Source organism: Phocoena sinus, chromosome 12 (genome assembly GCF_008692025.1).
Source record: "Phocoena sinus isolate mPhoSin1 chromosome 12, mPhoSin1.pri, whole genome shotgun sequence".
Lineage (NCBI taxonomy): Eukaryota > Metazoa > Chordata > Mammalia > Artiodactyla > Phocoenidae > Phocoena > Phocoena sinus.
The window spans coordinates 20,966,865-20,990,167 of record NC_045774.1 but is presented as its reverse complement, the minus strand read 5'-3'; the positions used below and the strand labels follow the sequence as shown (position 1 = coordinate 20,990,167).

At 39.5% G+C, this 23,303-nt stretch overlaps 1 protein-coding gene across 7 annotated transcripts in view; it reads left to right on the top strand.

Moving 5' to 3' along the window:
- The window catches only part of PHACTR2 (phosphatase and actin regulator 2), a 263,240-nt gene that overhangs the window by 222,397 nt on the left and 17,540 nt on the right, over nucleotides 1-23,303 (top strand). For all 7 annotated transcript variants that reach the window (XM_032651918.1, XM_032651922.1, XM_032651924.1 and 4 more), the window contains 5 exons: nucleotides 3,914-4,119; nucleotides 5,681-5,837; nucleotides 9,511-9,566; nucleotides 15,200-15,261; nucleotides 17,930-18,067. In XM_032651918.1, the coding sequence (XP_032507809.1) occupies nucleotides 3,914-4,119; nucleotides 5,681-5,837; nucleotides 9,511-9,566; nucleotides 15,200-15,261; nucleotides 17,930-18,067 (619 nt within the window). The remainder of the gene's footprint in view (nucleotides 1-3,913; nucleotides 4,120-5,680; nucleotides 5,838-9,510; nucleotides 9,567-15,199; nucleotides 15,262-17,929; nucleotides 18,068-23,303) is intronic.

Sequence of the window (23,303 nt, the reverse complement as noted above, 5' to 3'; positions counted from 1 at the left end):
CAGTTATTTAATTCACATAAGTCTCCCCTGAAATATCTCTGTTGAATAGATGAGAAAACTGATGCTGAGAGAGATAACATGGTTTGCCCAAGATCACCCAGGTAGTAAGTGGCAGAGTCAGGACGCAAGCCCAGAGCTGCACATCACACTCAGCGCTCTAAGGAATTTCATAAGTTTCCAAAGTACCTGCTTCTACCTCTTTTGCAATTTCTTTTGTGTTTGTTTCTCTCATTTTGAGTACCGTCATTCAAAGGAAAGACAAGGAAAGGTAAATAAATGTTAAAGTACAAATTATTTTATTTGACATTTTAATAAATGATTGGGGAAAAGAAGGTATTGAAATGAATGCTTATGGTATCCTGAATACTTCCAGCACAGAGCAGGTGTCTTCACTTCATTATGAGTGTTTGCCAGTGTTGGCATCAAGTCCAGCCTTTAGAACTGAACAGTCACTCAGCATTCCACCATGTATTTTTTGCTTACCTTCTATGTGCCAGGCGGCGTACTAAGCACCAAAGATACAAAAATGGACAAAACATTACAGTTCAGATTGGTTTTTACCAAAATAATGTCTAACATGCCCAGGAAGTACAAATGTTTAAGATAAAGTCCGAATTTAGGGAAGGAGATCAAGTATATGGATTCACTCTTCAATATACTAAAGAACAAGGTGTAACATATAAAATAATTCCTCAGATAGTCTTAAGCACTGAGAAAGCCCATTTCCACAGGTGACCTGATTCTGTCCAGCCCACTTGCACAACCATTTTAGGAAGGGCACTCTCTTGTGCTAAACGCCATGCTGCATGCTGGGGGCTTGACATCTGTCTTCACCCCAAGTACTTGCAGGATTGTCAGACGGAAGAGGTGAGCATCTGTTCTCCACTTCCACGGGGGCAGTGATCACAGGGAATGAGCTGAGAACATCATTGGACACTGAGGTGTTTATAATAGATTCTCCTGTCAGTCAAGGTAACCATAATGCTTTCCTAGAAGCGGGCATAGAGATTTTCTTCTCTGTACATCCTTCAAAATTAAAAATTTCAATTGCAGTTCATCTCACAGGGGCGGTGTGTGTTTGCTCTTGAGTTAAGGAGCTTGGAATAAGTAGTCTCTCAAATTTCCTTCCAAATACTTTCTTCCCTTTTTAAGTGGATATGTGAGTTAGAATTTCTGGCTCTTAGTCGCTTGCTTTACTTAGAACTTTCCCTCAGTTATGTTTAGTCAACGAATGTGTGAAAATCCTGTCATTTTATGAAGAGGCTTCTGTTTGGAATACAAATGTGAAAACTTTAAAGAAGACAAGTGGCCATGTGTAAAAATACCTGCTTCTATTCACATAGTGCAGGGTAGTTACTATTTGGTAGATTTCTATTTGTTGGTAGCATCAGTAACATATAATTCTGATATAATTTTAGGCAGAAACTACTAACCCCAATTGGAGCCCATATCCAAATGGGACTTGACTCTTCTAGTTCATTTCCACAAACCTTAATAGAGTTCATTGTATTGTTCTACGTGCCAAGAAACGTAGGGGGAAAATGAGAGCCGAGTCTTGAGTTGGTTGATAAAAATTTGGAGCAAAATATTTAATATTAAGTTAAATATAGTCTATAATATCAATATAACATAATATTAAGTATAAAACTAAAATATAACATCACATTTGATAGACTGAGGGTTTTAAGTCTGGGTTGTAGACTGGCCTTGCTACCTCGTTGGGGCAACTCACTCACGGCCTTCTTGGGTTCCATGAACTATAAATTACTTAACAATTAACAATTGTTAAGTTGTAAATATATGCAGAAGTCTTTGAAAACTGCAAAACATTATAAAATGCAAATGATGAGATTAAATTAATAATTGGTATCATGATAAATTAATGAACAGTGATACGAACACATACTAGGACTCAACCCTGAAGTATCTGTGTTCCGCTCTTCAGAATGTGTTATTAATTGGCATATCTTGTGAATGTGCTTCGGTCACCCACAGTGGCCTCCAGTGGCAGTATGCTAGAAATCCAGACTGTGAAAAAAAGAAATCTTATTTAAAATGAGATTTCATACTTTGGAAGCAATATGGTGGTTCCTCAAAAAATTAAACATAAAATTACCGTATGATCCAGCAATTCTACTTCTGTGTATATAGCCAAAAAAAGTGAAAGCAGGCACTCAAACAGATATTTTTACACCAGTGTCCGTAGCTGCAATATTCACAACAACCAAAAGGTAGAAACAACCCAAACATCCATGGAATGATGAATTAATAAACAAAATGTGACCTCTACATACAATGGAATACTATTCAGCCTTAAAAAGGAAGGAAATTCTGACACATGCTACAACATGGATGAACCTTGAAGACATCCAAAGTGTAGTAAGTCAGACACAAAAGGACAAATGTAAAATTTCACTTATATGAAGCACGTAAAATAGTGAAATTCATAGAGACAGAAGGTAAGCTGGTGGTTGCCAGGGGATGAAAGAAGAGGAATGGGGACTTACTGTTTAATGGATACCGAGTTTCAGTTTGGAAAGATGAAAACTTCTGCAGGTGGATGGTGGTGATGGTCACGCAACAATGTGAATGTGATTAATGCCGCTGAACTGCACACTTCAAAAGTGTCAAAACGGTCAATTTTAGGCTTTATGTATTTCACACAATTAAGACAGAAATTTCGTATTTCCTTCTTTGAAAACAAGAATGTTTGGCTGTTGGATTTTTCTAATAAGTGAAAAATAGAGAATTTTGAGAACGCTTAGGCTTATCATCCACAAAGTTGAATGTCAGTACCTCCGATTCTGACAAAGTTTACCTGTTTTTATCATTCAGAGAACTGTTTTTTTATTTTTTTCAGTGAGAACAGCAAGCACATGTTTTGCACTGAACGGTCTTTCAGAAGTGTGACATCCAAATTTGGATTCTTCTATTTATATCAGAAAGCAATGTGGGGAACTTCTGTATCTTAAAATGAAGATTACATTGTTTTTGATATGATATGTTTTTGATGTAAAGTATTTTTTTAAATTCTGGTCTGTGAAAATTGGCAAGCTTTGTATATTTATAGTAACTTTAAGTCAGAGACTCTTACCAAGCTAAATAATAGAAACTCATTGCATCCTGACATATCACCTTTCTTCTAAAGAGTCCACTTAGCTTTCACATTTTCCATCTCATGTTATTAGTATAATCTTATGACAGGCAGTTTTACAAATGGAGAAGATATATAATTTTTTACTGTTAATACACTGACTATGATGAAAGTAGGATTAATTCATATACCAATTAAAGAAGATAAACTTTTCTGTGTCAGTACCATTCTAGGTACTGGGCTGGGCTATGACATGATATGAGTTCTGCTTGTCAAGGAACTTTGGCGGGCTGGGGAGGCAGACTGAGATGCAGTATACTAAGTGCTCCAGTGCGGTGGGCACCGTGGGAGCAGGGAGAGAGGCCAAGGAACTAGTCTGATGGCCAATGAGAGAGTCCTCAGGGAGCTGAGGCTTTAAGCTAGATATGAAAGATAAGTAGGAGTTACAGGTCCAAGAAAAAGTGGAGGCAAAATCAAATATCTAAGAACCGCTAGCCCATTGTTCTTTCCACGGAACCTCCTATTGCTAGGGAAAAATAAATGTTCAAAACATAGTTTCACAATATTCATGTACTAAATATGTCAGTCACCACCTGGTCAATCCTTTTCATTTTACAGATGAAGACTCTAAAGCCTTGGGAATTAAGGAATGCAGTATTGTTGCCCCATTTCAGTGACATTAGCTGGCTTGTGTCTGCTTTCTCCTTTCACCAGCCTGAAGGATGTTTATGAAACTAGAGTTCTGTCTCATGTGCCGGCATCATTCCTGAGGGTTGCTCTGAGCTTCACACCACCCCCATGTTTCTGTGCCTTTCACAGTTTCACAACCAAAGACGAGCTGGGGAAGGCAGCGCCTCAGCTCCTGAGTCCTGGGCTGATGGGAGAATCTTCAGAATCCTTCAGTGCCTCAGAGGACGAAGGCCAAAGGGAATACCAGGCCAATGACTCTGACTCTGATGGGCCTGTCTTGTATACCGATGACGATGACGATGAAGAGGATGAAGACGAGGACGGCAGTGGAGAAAGTAAGGCTCTTTTCAAGAGGTAGGGAGGGAAGTCTGTGGTGGGCAGAAGCAGCTGCAGCCTGTAAAGAGCAAAAGCCTCATCAGGAGCCAGACACCTGATGTTTTCTTTCCCCTCATGTGCCTTTCTCAGATTAGAAATGTATATCTTCTGAGGTCTAGCTTTAGATGAGAGTCCTTTCTGGAAGATGATTCCACAGGGCAGGGCGGTGGGGGAGTCAGTCTATGAGGCCAGTATGCATATTTGAATTTGTCCAGAAAGTCAAACAGAGGCCTTTCTCAGATTGATCAAAGATGGCGCTTCCACACTGGGACCTTTCTTGAATAAAGAGCATCAGTGCAGGATTTGCTGGATTACTCATGGGGGATGTTTGAGAATTTCACGCACTTTTTTTTTTTTTTTTTTTTTTTGCGGTACGCGTACCTCTCACTGTTGTGGCCTCTCCCGTTGCGGAGCACAGGCTCCGGACGCGCAGGCTCAGAGGCCATGGCTCACGGGCCCAGCCGCTCCGCAGCATGTGGGATCTTCCCGGACCGGGGCACGAACCCGTGTCCCCTGCATCGGCAGGCAGACTCTCAACCACTGTGCCACCAGGGAAGCCCAAGAATTTCACTCACTTTTATACTGTGGTTTAAAAGGAGGAATGAGTCAAGAATGACTAATACCTTTTAAGAATTAAAAACAGTCACTCATCCATGATAAGAAAGGTGGTATGCCTTCTAAGAAGGAATGATAGTAAAGTGGATAAAGCCAACCATTTATATATAACTTAGGGAACTGGAAAAATGCTATTTTCTAAATAATCTTCTGAGAAAGATGACTTGGGAGCGATTCAGTACGGAATTGAATTTACAGATTATGAAAAGTTATTAATATATTCATGATTAAACAGCATTGTCAAATTCCTTCTGGTTTGTACTAAACAATGAAAAAATCATCAAACAACAATCAAATCAAAAATAACAAAAGTCATTATCATTCATTGGTATTTACTATTCTCTGTGAGATATCAGGGATTCCTGGGTAATTTAGGATTAAAACATAGGTATCACAGGTAGACTTTTGTCAGTGTGGTTTTCTGAGTGGGGGGAGGAAAAGGGAAGACGAGGATTTACTCTACAGAATAAGCAAAGGGGCTAAGTGTTTAAGACTCGAGAAAGAAAAGGCGTTATGCAATCAGTAGTTTCCGTGGTATGCCGTCTCAGCAGAATAAACTTCAAACGTCACTGTCCGAAAGATGAGGTGATTCTTGCTGGTTTTTTCAGGGTTTTCTAACATTTTTCGGAATATTTTAAAAAACAGTTCTTCACACCATTGTAAAGCAATTATACTCCAATAAAGATGTTTAAAAAACCAGACCAAAACAAAAAAACAGTTCTTCAGTTTTTCAAAACGAACTACATCCAACTTGAAACTGTTTTTTCTTCAGGTTAATTAAAATTCTACCGTTGCATGTGAATAAAGAATTTGGTCTGGACTCTATTTAAAGTCCCTGCCCACGTGTAACCTGAGTGCCACTGGCTAAAATCCTTTCTCTGCATTTCTGCCTTTTCTAATCCTCAGGTGCTTTGGCAAGTAAAATACGACGAAGGGATACTCTTGCTATCAAACTTGGCAACAGACCGTCTAAGAAGGAATTAGAGGACAAAAACATCTTGCAGCGTACCTCTGAAGAAGAGAGGCAGGAAATCCGACAGCAAATTGGAACTGAGCTTGTCAGGTAATTGCTGAAATCTGGGGACAGCACTGACTAATTCTTACTTTTCTCCTTCCTACAGTTCCCTCCCTAACTGAGATCACTGTGACTCCCTCATGGAAGGGCACGCCTGGCCTATCTGGTCTTCTAAAGTTGGTCTTGGATGGTGAATCGCTCAAAGAAGCTCCTTTTTGGTCCAGCTAGCCAGTAGCTTTGAGGTCGCCAAAGCCCGATCCAAGTGGGGGCAAACTTTTTCTATAAAGGACCAGTTAGTAAATCTCTTAGGCTTTGTTGGCCAGACAGTCCCTATTGCAGCTACTTGACTGTGCTATTGTAGCATGAAAGCAGCCATAAACAATACATAAACAGATAAGCACGGCTACATTCCAAGAAAACATTCTTCACTAAAACAGAGTTGGCCTGCGGGCCATAGTTTGCCCAACTCCTGGTTTGATTCATGGGCTCCCTATAGCATTCCTATGACTGCCATCCGCTTCTGCCCTGGGGGCTGCGAGACTACAGAAATATTAAGTAGCTTCAAGGGCCAGTTCCATCCTAATCAGGTAGCCATAGCCCCCATATCGAAACTTCCCCCTTTTCACTTCAAATAAATGGTCATCTGACTCCACTTCCTACCTCCGCCATTGTAGGATTTCTACTTTTGCCACTCGTGGCATTGGAAGTCCATGGAACTGGCAGTTTTTACAGAAGCAAGTGCTGAAACTCTCCTTTTTATGATCAGTTGAAGCATATTTAAATATTAGTTGTTTTGCTAACTTCCCTCACTCTGCATAAAAAATAGGTTGCATAAATTGGGAGAAGGGAACAGCCTGGAACACCAGAACAAGATTTGGAGGTGGGAGAAAAGTCCTCCCCTTGCTTGGAAGTGGAAGATTTCTGTGACTGTGGTGTATCTGCAGGGTAGGCATGTGAGGGGTTCAGAAACCACTGTCTGTTTTGTAGATGGGGCCAAGCCGGGGCTTGTGCAGATTAAATGAGATGGTACACTGAAGGTATGTTAGTGCCTAGATCCTAGTGAGCACTTAAGAACATTAAATATTTTTTATTAAAGTATTACCTCTTAAATTAGCAAAACACTTTTATAAATTAAACCCAATGTCGGCAACTTTATGAGGAAATAGGACACATATACTTGGCCCTCGTTCAATATTTCTGAAGAACAACTTAATAATACAAGAAAAGAATTCTAAAACAGTATGTCTTTACATGGTAATTCCGTTTGGGAGGTTATACAAGAAGGAAATAATCTAAAAGGGAAAAAACCCTGTGTTTTCCAAAGATGTTTATTTGAAGGGTATTTAGAGCAGTGACAAATTAAAGCAAACCCGAAACATTCAAAAACAGGGGACTGATGAAGAACATTGTGAGAAGTTGACACCATGAAATAACTGTAGAGTGGTGGTTTTCTAACTCTGTATTAGGATTTCTTGGAGAGGATACTCAGGCTTCCTGGGGAGAGCTAGGGAAGCGGGTGTGTTTTTGGGCTGAGGCGGGAGAGGACTCCTTCACTGTAGGTCTAAGTAGCCAACCAGAGCAGCACTTCTTCTGTTTTTGTAAAATTCCACTCCAACCCCCAAAAGTTTGAGAGCCTCTAGAAACACACATGTAGTCCATATCTATAAAAATCAGATCAGGGTAGGGTTTTTAGTTTTATAAGTATATAAATTTTATAGAATTGTTTTTCTACAAACCCAGCACACCTACTCCCTGTCATTCAAAGATAAACCACTTACAGTTCCTGCCTTAGAGGACTCCATGTCTAGTGAAAGAGGCAAAATTTATACTGAGTGATGGAGATCATGTAAAAAGCACAAACATCTAGGTCAAGAGAACCACGTAGGAGTCCTGGCTCTATCGTTCAGTAGTGTTTTCTGGAAGGCAAGGGAATTAATCTCTCGTTTTCTTATCTGTAAAATGGGAACTGGCTGCCACCTTGCTGAATTGTTTCAAGGATTCAAGATAATGTAAGCTAAGCACCCAGCACAGTGACTGGGACTTAAAAGGATGAACTAATGAGAGCTGTGATTATTATCTTTATAATAATAAGTGCTTTAATCGATGTATAATTTATGTAGAACTGCTGTAGAGGGACAAAGAACCAGGAGCCTTTAATAACTTAAAAGATTTCAGGGCTTCCCTGGTGGCGCAGTGGTTGAGAGTCTGTCTGCCTGCCGATGCAGGGGACACGCGTTCGTGCCCCGGTCCGGGAAGATCCCACATGCCGCGGAGCGGCTGGGCCCGTGAGCCATGGCCGCTGAGCCTGCGCATCTGGAGCCTGTGCTCTGCAACGGGAGAGGCCACAACAGTGAGAGGCCCGCGTACCGCAAAAAAAAAAAAAGATTTCAGTAGGTGAAGAAGGAGAGGAGGGCATTCCAGAGAAAGGAAACTCCATAAACAAAAGAAGGATGATGTCTTTGGGGGATGATATCGTACAGATATATAGTATAGGATATATGAATGGCACAAAATCTGGCTGGCATAGATGTTCGCTGGCTTTTTTTGTGGGCTTGCTTACTAAGTGAATTTCAAGGTAGCGCCGATGAAGATTAAATGTTAAACTTTTTAATGAGCTATTCAAAATATCATTGATTTTAATTCTTCATACCATTTCTGTCACAGCCATAAACATTTAGAATTGATAGTATCTTGCATTAAGATTGCCTTTCATGTATATTAGTTTAATTTGCACACATTCAGTCTATCAATACATCCAGAGGAAGTTTTTGTCTGTGATTAGCAACAAATTAATAATGTACACAAGACCAAGAACAAAATTATAATGGGTTAATAAGACATTGAGCCCTTGTGTACAAATGATCAGGTACTAATCCCAAATGAGCCTGGCTTTTCTTGAAGGTTGATGGAAACGGCCTGTATACCTCAAGATAACTTTACATACATTGTAAATTTATTTGAGATCCCGAAAGTAATATTTTCCTGAAAGCACTGTGCAGTATAAGTTGATCATCTCATGAGTTGGTATGAACCCTTGAGCCTTTTTTTAGATTCTAATTATCTGTATGTTAATTAGGGTACAGGCTAAGCTGCTCTAACAGAGACCAAAAAGTGCAGCGGTCCAAACAAGCCACTTCCACATGTTTGCTTCTTTTTCACATCGCAGCGCAGGGGTAGGTGGGCTGTCCAGCATGGGTGGCGAGCACAGCTCCAGGCAGTCAGGTAGGCGCCCAGGTTCCTTCCGTCTTGTTGCTCTTTCATCTCCGTGGGTATCCTCATCTGCATGATCTGAGCTGGCTCACATGACCATGTTTAAGTTCTAGCCTGTGGAAGAAGGAAAGAGAGAAGGGAACACACACCCAGTCACTTTAAGTGTAAAAAGCAGACATTACAAACACCGCTTCTGCTCACATCCCATTGCAAGAACTCAGTCACACGGCTGCACCTTGCCTGTAGGGAGGCAGAAATCTATAGCTGGATGTTCAGCTAAAACTCTGGGGGTTCTGTTTCTAAAAGGAAGAAGGGAGTATGGGTGCGGGGGGGGGTAGTCAGCAGTCTCAGCCACAATCTCTAGTCTCCAAACTAATGGAAAGGAGGCTTAAAAATGGATTTTTGTTTCTCAAAACACAAAAAAATACAGCTTTGCTTGTTGTTTTATTTTGCGTCTCCCATTAAGGGGGCCTTGTTTGTAACCGGCAGCATATCTGTTTTTTCATCACAGGAGACTTAGCCAGAGGCCCACAACTGAAGAATTAGAGCAAAGAAATATCCTGAAGCGTGAGTATCCTGTACTACACAGCGAATTCCTCGTGTAACCATGAACAAGCTCCCTCTAGAGAAAATCCATTTGTCAGCAGGGAACCTTAATATATTTATTCACGAATGACTGAAATGGCCCATTTAGATCACATTTTTATATAATTATTTATATCATTTTAAAAATAATTTCTTGACGTTTGTGTTTCATTTTATGGCTTGAAGCCTGAGATACCCCAGAGCAGTGTCGTGGTTGTGACAGTTGTTTTTAAGAAAGATGAAATTTATTCCATGTATTCTTTCACCCAAATATTAAATAGAAGAAAATGCTCTAGTCTGCTTGCAGCTAAATGTCAAAGAAAAGACCAAAAAATCCACGAGGAAATAAATCAAACATTCCTATATTATTAATAATAATAGTTTGTTGCCAGGTTTAACAAATGACTCCATTTAAAACAGAATTATGGGAAAAGGAATTTTTCAATCCATTTCATTTTCCTTTGTTATGATAACTCTGTTTCCCTCTTGAGTTATTTATAATTTTTCAGCACTTAAGGAGTCCTCCATTCATTTTCCTACTTCATTTTCCCATTCTCTTTCCCCCTCTATTCTCTTGGACTTTACATCTTACTCATTGGTCCGGTCGTATTTACGTTATTGGAGTTCATATGTTGAAACTATAAAATGAATAGAAGTGGTTTGTTGTGCTGTAGTGGATCGATGTGGTTACTAACCACAGTGAGTTAATGGATATTTTTAAATTGAGCCTAGCTGTAGTTTTCTATATTATTAACCCAGTTTCAAAAGAGCTTTTTATTGTATGAAATATCAAACAGCAGGGATGGGCAAAACTCCAGAGAGTACTATAATAATAATGAGCCGCTGGCGTGCAGGAAATCTTTTGCAACCAGGCTTGAAGAGTCAAGTTGGCCTGTCTGGGTGATCCCCATTCTCCAAATGAGTTGTTTTCTTTCCTGAAGGAAAGAAAGATTTTAACAGCATATTTATACTACAGTTGCTATTACTAAGACAACCGGACAGTGAAGACTGAACAGTGGGATGAACTTCCAATCTATGGGGTTCTTTCCTTGCAAGGTTTTTTTCTGGCCTTTTTTGAGCATAACTGGCATGGAACCCAAAGAAGAAGGACTTAAGTGACCATCAGTGTGTAGAAGAGCCAGTTTGGAGATGGAAAAAGTCATGGCTAGATAAGAAAAAAAAACCAAAACTGTGTTTAGCTTTCTGAGGAAGAATGAAAGCAACATCTCATTTTGACAACAAAACCAAACCAAAAAGGCTCATGGTTTTTAATAATAGGTTCCTGGAAAATATTTATGAATTAAATTGTAGATAAGCTCAAATGCAGTCCATAAGCTCTGAAAACACAGAGAGTGTATCTTATTGGCTGCCTGATGCAATACCTAGAAAAAAAAGAAAGAGCGAATTCTGGGTAATTCTTTCCTGCTGCTGGGAGACACACAGAGCCAAACCACATTGCTGTTTGGTTATTTGAGGAACTGTTTCATAGATTAGAAATGTATCGCACATTGATCTTAAGTGCTGTGTTGGCTTTATATACTCCATTTTCCTGGAGGTTGGGGAAAGGGTGAAACGCCAAAGTCAGCTTCAGATTTGACTCCAGCCTTTTTTTACTTCCTTCTTAGTTTGTCTAAATGTGCTTATGCTGGAAACAAAAGACACGTTTCCAGTCTGGAGAAGCTGATAACTGGCTTATGATCTCCTGACATAATGTATGGCCAAGGGAAGCAGAAAAGAGAACTGGTGGAGGACACGCAAAACATTCTGCTGAGCAGCCCCAGGGAACTGGATGGCCAGAGCTGACAACACTTTATTCAGTTCCTCTTGTTTCTGTGTTCTTCCACAGAGATTACTCTTGTTTGTTTTGTCTCCATCTTTTGTTCAAAAGCAATATGATTGTCTATTTGAAGAAGAGTCTGTGTGTGATGTGGTGTGATTTTTAAGGACACTTATTTAACGAGGTCATCTTTTCTTGACAGATTAGAAAACTAATTCACAGCATAAAACATTCAGCAGTGCTCAAATCCAAGCCTGTCACTAGTTTAATCAACATGAATCAAATGGCAGTCAACACTGATGGCATTAATTGGAGACCACAGGACAAATTTCATTTCTTGGTATCTTTCCCAGTATCACACCTAATTTGATCTCTTTCCTATTTTAGTGCATCTAGGGTTTTTAAAAAAACATATATATTAAGTTAGATTTTAGAACTAGTTTCTTAATATTGTTAAAATAGAAAGCAAGTTTTGGTGTTTGCAGGATCAACTTTTGCGTATCAGGAAAAGAGATGTTCGTGGAACATCTTCTACAGGGTAGGGATAAAATATTCAGGTCCTCTAATACTGTTTAGCTAGGGCCATAATTCCAGCTAAATCGTCACAGAGAAAACATGTATTAAGCCATTGAGTTCTGCATGTATTTTCCCCCAGTGTTTTGTTATGTAATTTTTAAAGCATACAGAAGAGCTGAAATAATTTTACAGTAATACCCATATATCTACTATCTTTATTCTACCATTAACATCTTACTTTATCACATATCTGTCCATCCATGGAGCCATCTTATTTTTTGGATGTATTTCAAAGTAGGTTTATAAATGTATTTTCATTTCTTACCAACACCCAATGGAAACGTGTAAAACAGCAAAAAGTGAAACAATCCCACAAAAAAATGTTTGGCTATTTTTAATCCATCTTATCTGAGTTGGTGACTGAAGAATATCTTACTCCAGTTGTTGGTACTTTGGTGCTTTTCTTTCTTCTCCTTTTCGCATCATCCATGAAAGGCTCTGGGCAGCACTTGGCAGGCAGGTTTCTTGTAGCGCCCACTGCTGTTAAACTACGTGTATCGTTTGTATGCTTATGGCAAACGCTTTCCGTGGCGGTTCTGATACCCGCCCCTCTCTGCTCTGATGAGTTACTGAGGGTGAGATTTGTCAGGGAGCCAGTCACTTCCTTCATGAGTATCCCTCCAGTCTGTTTAAAGTGACCAGACGTGCTTTCATCCTACTTTACAATTAGCCCTCTAATAATTTTTTTTTTAAGTTCCAAAAACTCGGTGAATTTTTGTTTTGTTTTGTTTTGTTTTGTTTTGTTTTGTTCGTACTGCACGGCTTGTGGGATCTTAGTTCCCCAACCAGGAATCAAACCCAGGCCCTCAGCAGTGAAAGCACGGAGTCCTAACCACTGGACCACCAGGGAATTCCCTTGGTGAATTTTTTAAAACCAAGTTTAAGGTTTAACCTTGACTCTTAGTAGAAGATTTAACAATGACTATTTAGTAAGATTCCTAGGAACGTTGGCCTTCCTCCACCTCTCACCCTCTTCCTCTAACTTCTTTAGAGGCATAATTTCAAATATGGGAAATCTAAGGAAGTCAGTTCCTGATGTTAGAGAAGAATTCCCAATTGGTAAAATCCTGTTTATTTACAGTTGGCCCTTCTTTTTTTTAAATATCACTGGCTGATACCTAGATGTGCAGTATGCTTCATAAAGCAAAATTATCTAATATTCTCTTCCAGGAAATTATGTTTTGTGTATTTCTTGAAAATTGGAGCATTTGTTAGCTTTGAGTCATACTAGATATCCAGTATTTTGTCTTTGGAAAGTACCTTTGAAAATGTAGCATAATCATTATATAGAAAGAATAACTGAAATGTTGTAACAATTATATTTTTCTTTTTATTAATATCATCAAAGGCCTGACCCTGTAAAGCCCTAGTTTGAATCACATGAACCACAAGCTCGGTATTTGTCTATTATATATAATTTACAATCCACATGCCTTATCCAACTCATATAAAGTAATTATTTGGGACTTCCCTGGTGGCGCAGTGGTTAAGCATCTGCCTGCCAATGAAGGGGACACGGGTTCAAGCCCTGGTCCGGGAAGATTCCGCATGCCTTGGAGCATCTAAGCCCGTGCACCACAACTACTGAGCCTGAGCTCTAGAGCTCACGAGCCACAACTACTGAGCCCGCGAGCCACAACTACTGAGCCTGCATGCCACAACTACTGAAGCCCACGTGCCTAGAGCCTGTGCTCTGCAACAAGAGAAGGCACCGCAATGAGAAGCCTGCGCACTGCAACCAAGAGTAGCCCCTGCTCACCGCAACTAGAGAAAGCCTGCACACAGCAACGAAGACCCAGTGCAGCCGAATAAAAATAATTAATTAATTAATTAATTTAAAAAAAGAGAGAGCAGCAGATGTCTGCCTGCATTCTGAGTCTCCCCACCTCCTTTAAAAAATAATAATAGTAATCATTTGACCCTAAGGATGTGTTAAGGATATATTGCAATATATTTTGTGAAGCATTTAGAAGAACCTACAGTATTTCCATAGGAAGAAATCTGAATTATAATCAGATTTTGTTTGACACTCACAGGCGCTTAATGAAAGCATACTATCTAGTTGTTTCTTGTCTTGCAGGGTAATTTCAGTTTATGTTCATTCTTTGTCTAAATAACCAGACTGATCATCCTCTTTCTTATAAATTAAAATTAGTATTTCAGAAGAATGTCAAGACTTTTCCCTGTCCAGATAAGGAAAATTAAGAGAGAATTTAGCATGTTCAGCTAGCAAATACAGATGCTGCAAATATTGAATACTGATACTGTATTCACAGTAAAAACAATCTTAGTGCTAAGAAGTCTGTTTGAATTTTAAAAGTAAATCTGTCTGTTACAGAGGAGACTTTTCTTTTTCAGCCTTTTGGTTGAGCCTTTATACAGTGTGATTTTCCTTCAGTAGAATTCATAACAGCACTTTCTAAAAGACATTCTTTCGTAAGCATTGGTATCCACGAATCTATGCTCACTTATCAAACAAAGTATGAACTACAGGAACCAACAGAGAGAAGTTCATCAAATAGCAACCATTAAAACACTGTTAAAATTCTGGACAATTTTTTCTTAATTCCATCTGTTGGACAGCGTTCATTTGAGTTGGCCTTTAAATTGTACCACTTGGTGAAGCACTAGAGAAAGAGAAGACTTTGGAAACTTAGCATCACAAGAAAATAAATCATCTCCATCAACCGTACACCATAACCCCATTCAGAACATTCTGGTTTGAAAGCAAAGTCCAAAGAAATGATTACATTCTGCTTCTATGGAAACCAAAGCAGAAAAGTATTTTGCTTGGATTTGAATGGAAATCAGCAACTCAGACATGCATCAGGTGGTTCTAATTTGGTTTTTTGGTGTGATTCAGATTTTCACACAAAGGTCAGATCCAGTAGTAAGTTTTTATCTGAATTCTGATAAATTGTGCTTATAAAAGCCTATGAGATGATCAGCGGTGAGAGGCTTTCACTGGAGTATGGGCACTCTTGTGGTTTTTTCAGAATAGAACAAGCAGTCAGGAAGCAAAAAGTTTTACAATTAGTAAATAAACCAATCCTATAAGGAAAACAATAATATTATCTGTAAATTAATGATTGATCCTTCTGCAGAATCTTTCGATAACTTTTTAAAGATGTTGGTGGAGTGTTTGATCAATATCCATGAAGTCAAATAACTGTGGCCTGAGCTACTTTTCTGATTGTATAATCTTTTATAGTAACTAAGTCTTCATGCCTTTCCTCCCCTTCCCCCCCCAATTAATAAACAGAAAAGAATGAAGAAGAAGAGCAAGAAGCAAAAATGGAACTGAAACGCAGACTCAGCAGAAAGGTGATGAAACTGTGATGGTTAACGAGCGTGTGTATTTTGAGATATACTTCATTTTTAAAATGCAAATCAGTGCTTTACATGTAAATCTGATATTTAGGAATAATTATTCCTATTAGTCTACTGACTAATCACAGACATTAAAATCAATGTAATGTTTGCAATATGAATTATGTTTATATTAATGCATAATATGCTAATTTTGAAAAGTCGACCGTCAAAAGTTTTAAATTACATTTGCCAATTATGAAAATAACATATAATCTGTGTGAAATTTTTTCAAATGCCAAAAGGAACAAAAAAGACTAGAAAATCATGCAGACGTCTCCCATTCAGAGATAACCATTATTAACATTTCAATGTGTAGTTTGTAAAAATGCTCACTGTTTCCATGCAGTTTGGGAATCACTGGATAAATACTTTGTTATTACTAAAGATTCTGAGCTGGGTGAGTAATTTATTAAGTGAACTCGATCATCCAGCTTGCCTGCTGCAGTGCTACCCAAATTGACAAATGGCTTACCTCCAAAACTCAGACCATTGTTTCTACCCATTTATGAAAATATAAATCTGATACCAGGGCCCTCGCTTTTTTCGGTAAGTGTTAAAATAATAATAATCTTTGGAAAAATTAAGCACTATCACAGTTTATATTTCATTATAAACACCTTGCTCAGTAATTCTTCAGATATACCTTTCACAGCTGGATAAGGCAGGATGAGTAAAATATGACATCTGCAGCAAAGAGTGTGACCTGACCCACATTTATCTGGGCTGGCTGGGGAGTTCACAGCCAAAACATTCCAAGGCAGAAAGAAGAAGCACTCCATTCCCGTGGAAAAGTTAGAGACTGTATTTTGAGAGGTTTTGGTTTTGATTTTTAGGGAAAAATAGCCTTAATTCATCTCTTTTGTTCCTCAGATCCCAAACATCAAACAATAATCAAGTTAAAAAAGACACTATAAACTGAATTTCTTGAGATGGCTCTTCTAGCAATTCAATGGCCATTAAGTTACCAGCTACAGATAAGCGGTAACCCCTCCTCCTTGCTCCAGCTCACCTCTGTCATACATATAGTCTTTTCTTAATCCAGTTGGGTCCTTCTGGGAGACAACAGAGCTGCCCTACCCACACTAGCCTGTACCACACAGAGCTCCCTGCCATAGGTGCAAAATATTCCATAGCACTAATAGCTACCCCGTAACTGGCACAGCCCTGAAGGGCAAGACTAGATGGACAACTTCTGACCTCTGTGGCCATTGGTCACTTGCATTGTGGGAAGTCCCCAGAAGCAAGGGTTTCTCTACCTTCTTAATCCTACCTGCCCTAGAGTGGCAGTAAGAAGCTAGCAGTATAGATAGCACAGTAACTGAGAGGATAACAGAACCACTTAGATTTTTCCTCCCTTTGTCCATCACCTACCAGGGCTTTATGAAGATAGAAGGAGCCGCCGTTGCCTTATCCCAGGTCAAGTAGGCTCAGGGTGTAGACCCAGACCTAAGAATCCTTGAATGCCTTGAGTTTTAGAGCATTGGCAGTTCAGCCTCTGGTTTTACTCCAGAGGAAACCAAGGAAAGGAGAGAGTTTTGACCACAAAAAACATCAGTTTTTGTTTGTTTGTTTGTTTTGTAAGAGTGCTTAATTTTTCCAAAAATTGAACCCATGCAAATAAGGAATGCCCCCAAAGAGGACCACTTAAACCATGGATAGTCTGGCTGTATATAGAGTGTATGTATGGAGAGAAAAATACTGAAAATGGACCCGATGGGTAAAACATAGGCCTGGCTCTACGTGTCTGACAATACTGTGACACCTCCCAACTGAGAAAGGCCACAAAAGCATGAAACTTAATAGTGGACAGTAGATGATGCCTGTTCAACCAGGGGCCAAGTTTCTTTAGTCTCTCAGGACGATCTCTGTTCTTGGGCTTGAGAAAGGACCATGAGAGGAAAACAAATACACACAGGGCAGGGTAGATTCAATATAACCATAAATTTGAATTTGACAAAAACCACAGGGGGACTCCAAGTTATTAGAAGTGTCTTAAGGTTGCAGCTGGGTTTAAGCAGTTGTGGCCTCACTGAAGTGCAGTGTGGCCCTCCTCATTGCTGCATATCGGCTTTTCTGGCCAAGGGTAAATGTCAGATCTGGACCTGTGTCCTTAGACTCTCATGGAAGACTGCCATAGGCACACCCTTCACTGGACCATTCCTTTGTTGTAACTTGGTGCATTTCCGAATATGCAGGTTTAATATAGTAGGAACAGAGATTTTTATTCTCATTTCTACAAGTTGTAGGGCTTTTGTCTTGAGAATTCAATCTTCAAACCAGCCATACTATATCTGGATTACTATTGTGTCTGTCCCCCGTGTCAGAGATGACAGGCACCTTTATCACAATGCCAGGCAAGGTGGGGGAAATAGCATAATGCAGATGGTTGCTAAAGACTGTGACCTATCTAACAATGGTGATTTTTATAGTTGCAAAATTAGGGCACACTGCTTTCTAGTTCTCATTAGAAACTCCCAAGATGCTGCTGCCTCTTTTTTTTTTTTTTTTTTTTGATATCTGAAAGTGACCTTATGTAACCATAACTTTGAAGTACTCTGTAGAAAACGTGCCACCATGAGGCTGTAAATGGTTTACTGAACTCATCCCTATCCTCCTGCAGCTCAGCCTGAGACCCACAGTGGCAGAGCTGCAAGCTCGAAGGATCCTGCGGTTTAATGAGTATGTGGAAGTCACCGATTCACCTGACTATGATCGCCGGGCAGACAAGCCCTGGGCCAGGTTAACACCTGCAGACAAGGCAAGACCTCAGTGGCTTGAGCCCTGATTTTACTTATGTATAATTTTATTGTTTTTCTAAAAGCTCCAATACCTACTTAGTCATCTTAGGAGACTAGGTATTACCAAATATCCCAATAATTTTCTGCCTTTGATTATTCAAGACACTTAGGTGATACATTTAATAATATCAACATATTTCTTTCAATTAAGTCTCAGAAAAAACTTGTTCTTTGTTACCATATAACCTGCCTGCATTCAAACCTGGATTGGGGTGGGGCATGTTTCCCACAGCCATGATTTATCCTTACTTGTAGAAAATATAACTTATATAAGTGACTCTTTTAAAAACAGTGGAAAAGGTATTGATCTCTAATCAAGGCTGGCACACTTTTTCTATAAATGGCCAGAAAGTAAAATTTTAGGCTTTGTGGGCCGTCCAGTCTTTGTTGCAGTGGCTCAGCTTTGCCTTTGTAGCATGAAAGCAGCCATAGACAATGTGTAAGTGAATGGATGTATATGTGGTCCAATAAAACTATATTTATAAAAACAGATGGGGGTGGTGGTGGGATGAATTGGGAGATTGGGATTGACAGTATATATACTAATATGTATCAAATAGATAACTAATGAGAACCTGCTGTATAGCACAGGGAACTCTACTTCACAGTAGAAACTAACACAACATTGTAAAACAACTATACCCCAATAAAAATAAATTAAATAAATAAATAAATAAAATAAACCAGATGATGGGCCACATTTGGCCTATGGGTCATGGTTTACCAACACTTAATCTATATCATGGCTCACAGTTCAGGATAACTGAAATATATAGAGGGTTCCATCATGAAGAAAGACTAATTATTTTATGAGTACCATGGTTACATAAAGAATTTTGCCAACCATTTGTTTGTTTCTAAATTCTTCACTTTACAATTTTCCTGATCTCCCAAATAGTGGTTTCTAATTTTTGTCTCTAAGCAAAATTCCATATTGAGTAGTCTCATGCCACACCCAGTCTTAAAGCTAGAACTAGGTATTTAGGTACACTCTGTGCTGATGCCCTCTAATAGGAGATTTCATTCTGTAAAGCACCTACTATGTGTCAAGCTCATATTGGAGATACAGAATCAGTACTAGCTCATAAGAAGAAATGAAAACTAGAAAGGAGTAAGATTACAAAGGAAGAATGCGCAGAATGAAAACAGAAGGGAAGGAGGCTGGGAAAAGAGCCCGAGAAACCCAACACGAAGAGACATTGGAAAAATACTGAAAAGAAATGTCTGTGAGGTGGGGAAAGAGAAGCTGTAGCCCGGCAGCCTAGAAAGGGGAGTGTCAGCTCACAAGTGGTTAGTAACATAGTGAAAGGAGGCATTTTAGCTGACTGACTGTGGCGGGGACCATGAGAATAAAACACAACCTCAAGAGTCTCGCTGTGAAGAAGAGGTATGATAAGGTAGACACCTGAGGGAAAATGATTGTGGAGGCTGAAAGCTTGAGTGAGGAGAATTGGAAAATAAGAATATCAAGGGAGTGATTTTTTAATTTATGGGAAATACCTGAGCCATCTTTTATGCCATGAGGAAGGAGCGAAAAGAAAGGGAAAGTTTGCCTATATAGGAGAAAAAGTCAGTAAGTGCTAGAGTAGGGCATAATCAGTGGTGCAGCAGGTCAAGGATTATGCAGAAAAGGCAAGGAGGAAACCCTTGAGGTTGGAATGGAGAACACAGACTGAGGAATGTGCCCTAAAAAAGGAGGCTTCCCCCAGGCAGGTGAAATCCCTCAGATCGAGGGCAGCCATGAGGGCATGAAGAAGGCTGTGATACTCAGGTCAGTGGGGCAAGCTTACCATCAGTCAATACCAGGTTTCCTGTAGGAAATAGCAAGTTTATGTGTTACCAGTAATTGCCTGTTAACTACTTAATGTGATTTCTTGCCCTTAGGCAAGAGTGACTCAGGTCACTCAGTGTTATTCAGCTGACAAATGGGCTGCTCTGGAGGGTCCGAGGTGGCTTGTTTACATATCTGGTGTCTTGGTGAGGATGGCTCAGAGGCTAGGCTTATTAGCAGTTAGGCTCAGCCAGGGCTGTCCACCAAAGCACAGACATATGGCCTCTTCAGCATGGTGGCCTCAGAGTTGAACCAGGTAAAAGTTGCATGGCCTTATCTGACCCAGCTTTAGAAGGCACCCAGCCTCGCTTCCACCACATTCTGTTAGTTCCCAGCAAGTCATAAGGTCAGCTCAGATTCAAGGGAAGAGGAATTAGCTCTGCCTTTCAGTGGGGGGAGTGGTGGCAAGGTCATATTGCAGAAGAAATGTGAGCTGGAGTTATTATTGCTGCCATCTTTGGAAAATGCAGTCTGCCATATCCACCATTCCCAGTTATCACATTACTCAAATGTTGAATTTCAGAAAGGCAGGTAGGGCGTGGCCAGGTAAATGATTAAAATCAGAGCAAGTGCAAAGTATACAAGCAGTGAGAGTCTAAATGATTAACCACCCTCATATGGAAACTACATTTTCCATACTCTAGAAATAGTCCTTCCTAACTCTTGTCTGTTGGTGGAAGGTAAAGTTTGTCCACCTCTAGCTATAACAGAGAGGATTTTTCTTTTTAATTTTGTGTTGAAACAAAAATAGATTTTTGTGCTGACTTCTAGGCTGCAGGGGAGATGGACTTGGTCGAGTTTTCTTCTACAGGATTAATGTCTCTTCACGAGTAATTTGAAGGCACATGACTTTCACATCTCCCCTGGAGATGGAACCCTGAGCCCCAGAGCACAGCCAGAGGCTCTCCCTACTCACATCTGAGTCTCATTTTCTCCCTTTGGCATTGTCTCTTCCATTAACCCTGAGACCTTTGAAGGTCTGAAGGACTGCATTTTTAGAACCGGATTTGTATTGTAGGTTTTTTCTCCTTGAAGAAAACTAAGAATAATTTCTTTTAGAAAGAAAAAAATGTTGTATACTTTTAAAAGATAGAAAATAGAAAAAAGGCAACAATGTAAAATGCTTTTAACGTATAGTACTTCGTATATACACAAGTGACTTGTGTTTATTGGCAAAAATCAGAATATTCAAAAATACAAGAAGAGGAAATAATAATTAAGGTGCACATCAATGCATGGTATTTTTTATTTTTATTTTTTTTGCGGTACGCGGGCCTCTCACTGTTGTGGCCTCTCCCGTTGCGGAGGACAGGGTCCGGACGCGCAGGGTCAGTGGCCATGGCTCACGGGCCCAGCCGCTCCGTGGCATGTGGGATCTTCCCGGACCGGGGCACGAACCCGTGTCCCCTGCATCGGCAGGCGGACTCTCAACCACTGCGCCACCAGGCAAGCCCAATGCGTGGTATTTTTAAGAATTTCTAAAAATACTGTTTTCAACCTAACACTGAAAAAAATAATCTGTTTTCTCTAGATGTTAAAAGATTTGTATAATGTAATGTTATTGCCCAGAGATACTAAAACTATCAATGGTCTTAGTATATATTTTATTTTAGAATGAAAACCCATGCTAATCATTATTATCATAACAAGCATTTCTGGATTTCTGTTGTTTTTTACTTTAAAATATTCATAATATATGACGATAAGATTTATAATGATATATTTTTTCAATAAGTTAATCAATATAAAAGCCTATAATTTACCTTTATATTAAAAAAGAATTTTACTTTTTAAGTTTTGAACTATATATCCCATTTAAAGAAAAAAAAACTATTGAAAGTAAATATTTCTACCTCTGCTCTCAAAATAAACACTGAACTTCCTGCCAGCCTAAAGGAGCCATCCTTCTCTCTCTTTTCTTAGTACTATTTTCTTAGCCCCACTAAGATACCACTTTGCATTTAAAAATTTTTTTGAACTTCAAATGTAAAGAAAAGGGGTCAGTAGCCAATTAGTCAATAACCAATCAATGCCCATTCTATGAAAACACTGTGCTGGGTATTCTGGGGAATCTCATAGACCTGGTAGTCTTGTTAAACTGCCCGAAATGGGAAAGAGAAGTACTGGGGAAAATGCATTATTAATTGTGAACTTGACTGAGCTTAAATCACCTTTAACATAAAATTTTTAATTTTAGAATATCTGTGCTTGGGTAGAACACTAGAAACAGATACACATATAGTAAGATATCTGTGGCCTCTATAAATATATATGGCCTATATAGATATCTGTGCTGGAGTAGATGAGCCCTAAGGTGACAAGTAGAGCCAGAGAAGGCCATCAACTTGGCTTGAAGACCAAAGCGCCCACAGCAGTTGCCATCTCCCTGGGGTAAACCGTGTGGAAGCTCCATGTAGAGAGGAGAGGGTCAGGCTATGGAGCAGGGCGCTTCTGGGTTTGATTCCTAATTGGCCGCTTGGTAGATGTTTGACCTTGACCAAGTCATTTAACTTGGGTTTCCTCACTAGTAAAATAGAGCTAATTATATCTATCCTGAGAATTTAGTAGATTATCTATAGAGTTCCAGCTCATCAATAAATGATAGCTCTTACCAGTATTACTTTCATGGTCAGGCTTGATAATCTAAGCTTTGTTCCCCATTGGTGACATTTTCATTACTCATTGAAGCCTCAGTTTACAGTCTAGTCTAAATGTATCCAATGAAAGAGAATCCGGAATTTTTCAGATGATACATGGGTTTGTCCAAGTTACTCAGTAGTCATTTATTAAAACCCTTTTAATATAATATTGTCTTAGATACTGGGGACATAAAGATGAATAGAACGTACCACCCTCCCAGGAATGCACTGTCTAAATAGGTCCTAGGGAAGACTGAGATTTTAATTCCATACAGAGACGTTCTTTGGCTTATTCATGGCTGCCTAGGCAGCAGAAAGTACACTTACCTAACCATGGCGTTGAGCTTGATGAGTAGCCAAGAAATCCCCTCCATGTTAAACAGCAGATTTTTATCAAAGAAATAAGCAAAGACATCGAAACGATGGGAGTTCAAGTTAATCCTCATAGCTCAGGTTATTTGAGAAGGCAGCAAGTCCATATATTCAACAAATCACCTCTTGCTTCTGGCCAGGCTGACCCCTGAGCTGACTGGGAGTGATAAGCAGACCTTCCATCACCAGTCATCACGAGTCAATCTTAAACTTGGTTCCAGTCATTTTTGTTTCCTTTTTCCTTTCTATAATTCTCATGCTACCAAACAACACTACATATTTGGTGCCAGTACTGTCTCTTGTGGACTTATTTTGTTTCAGTCTCAGAAATACCTAGTCTTGGCCGAATGACTC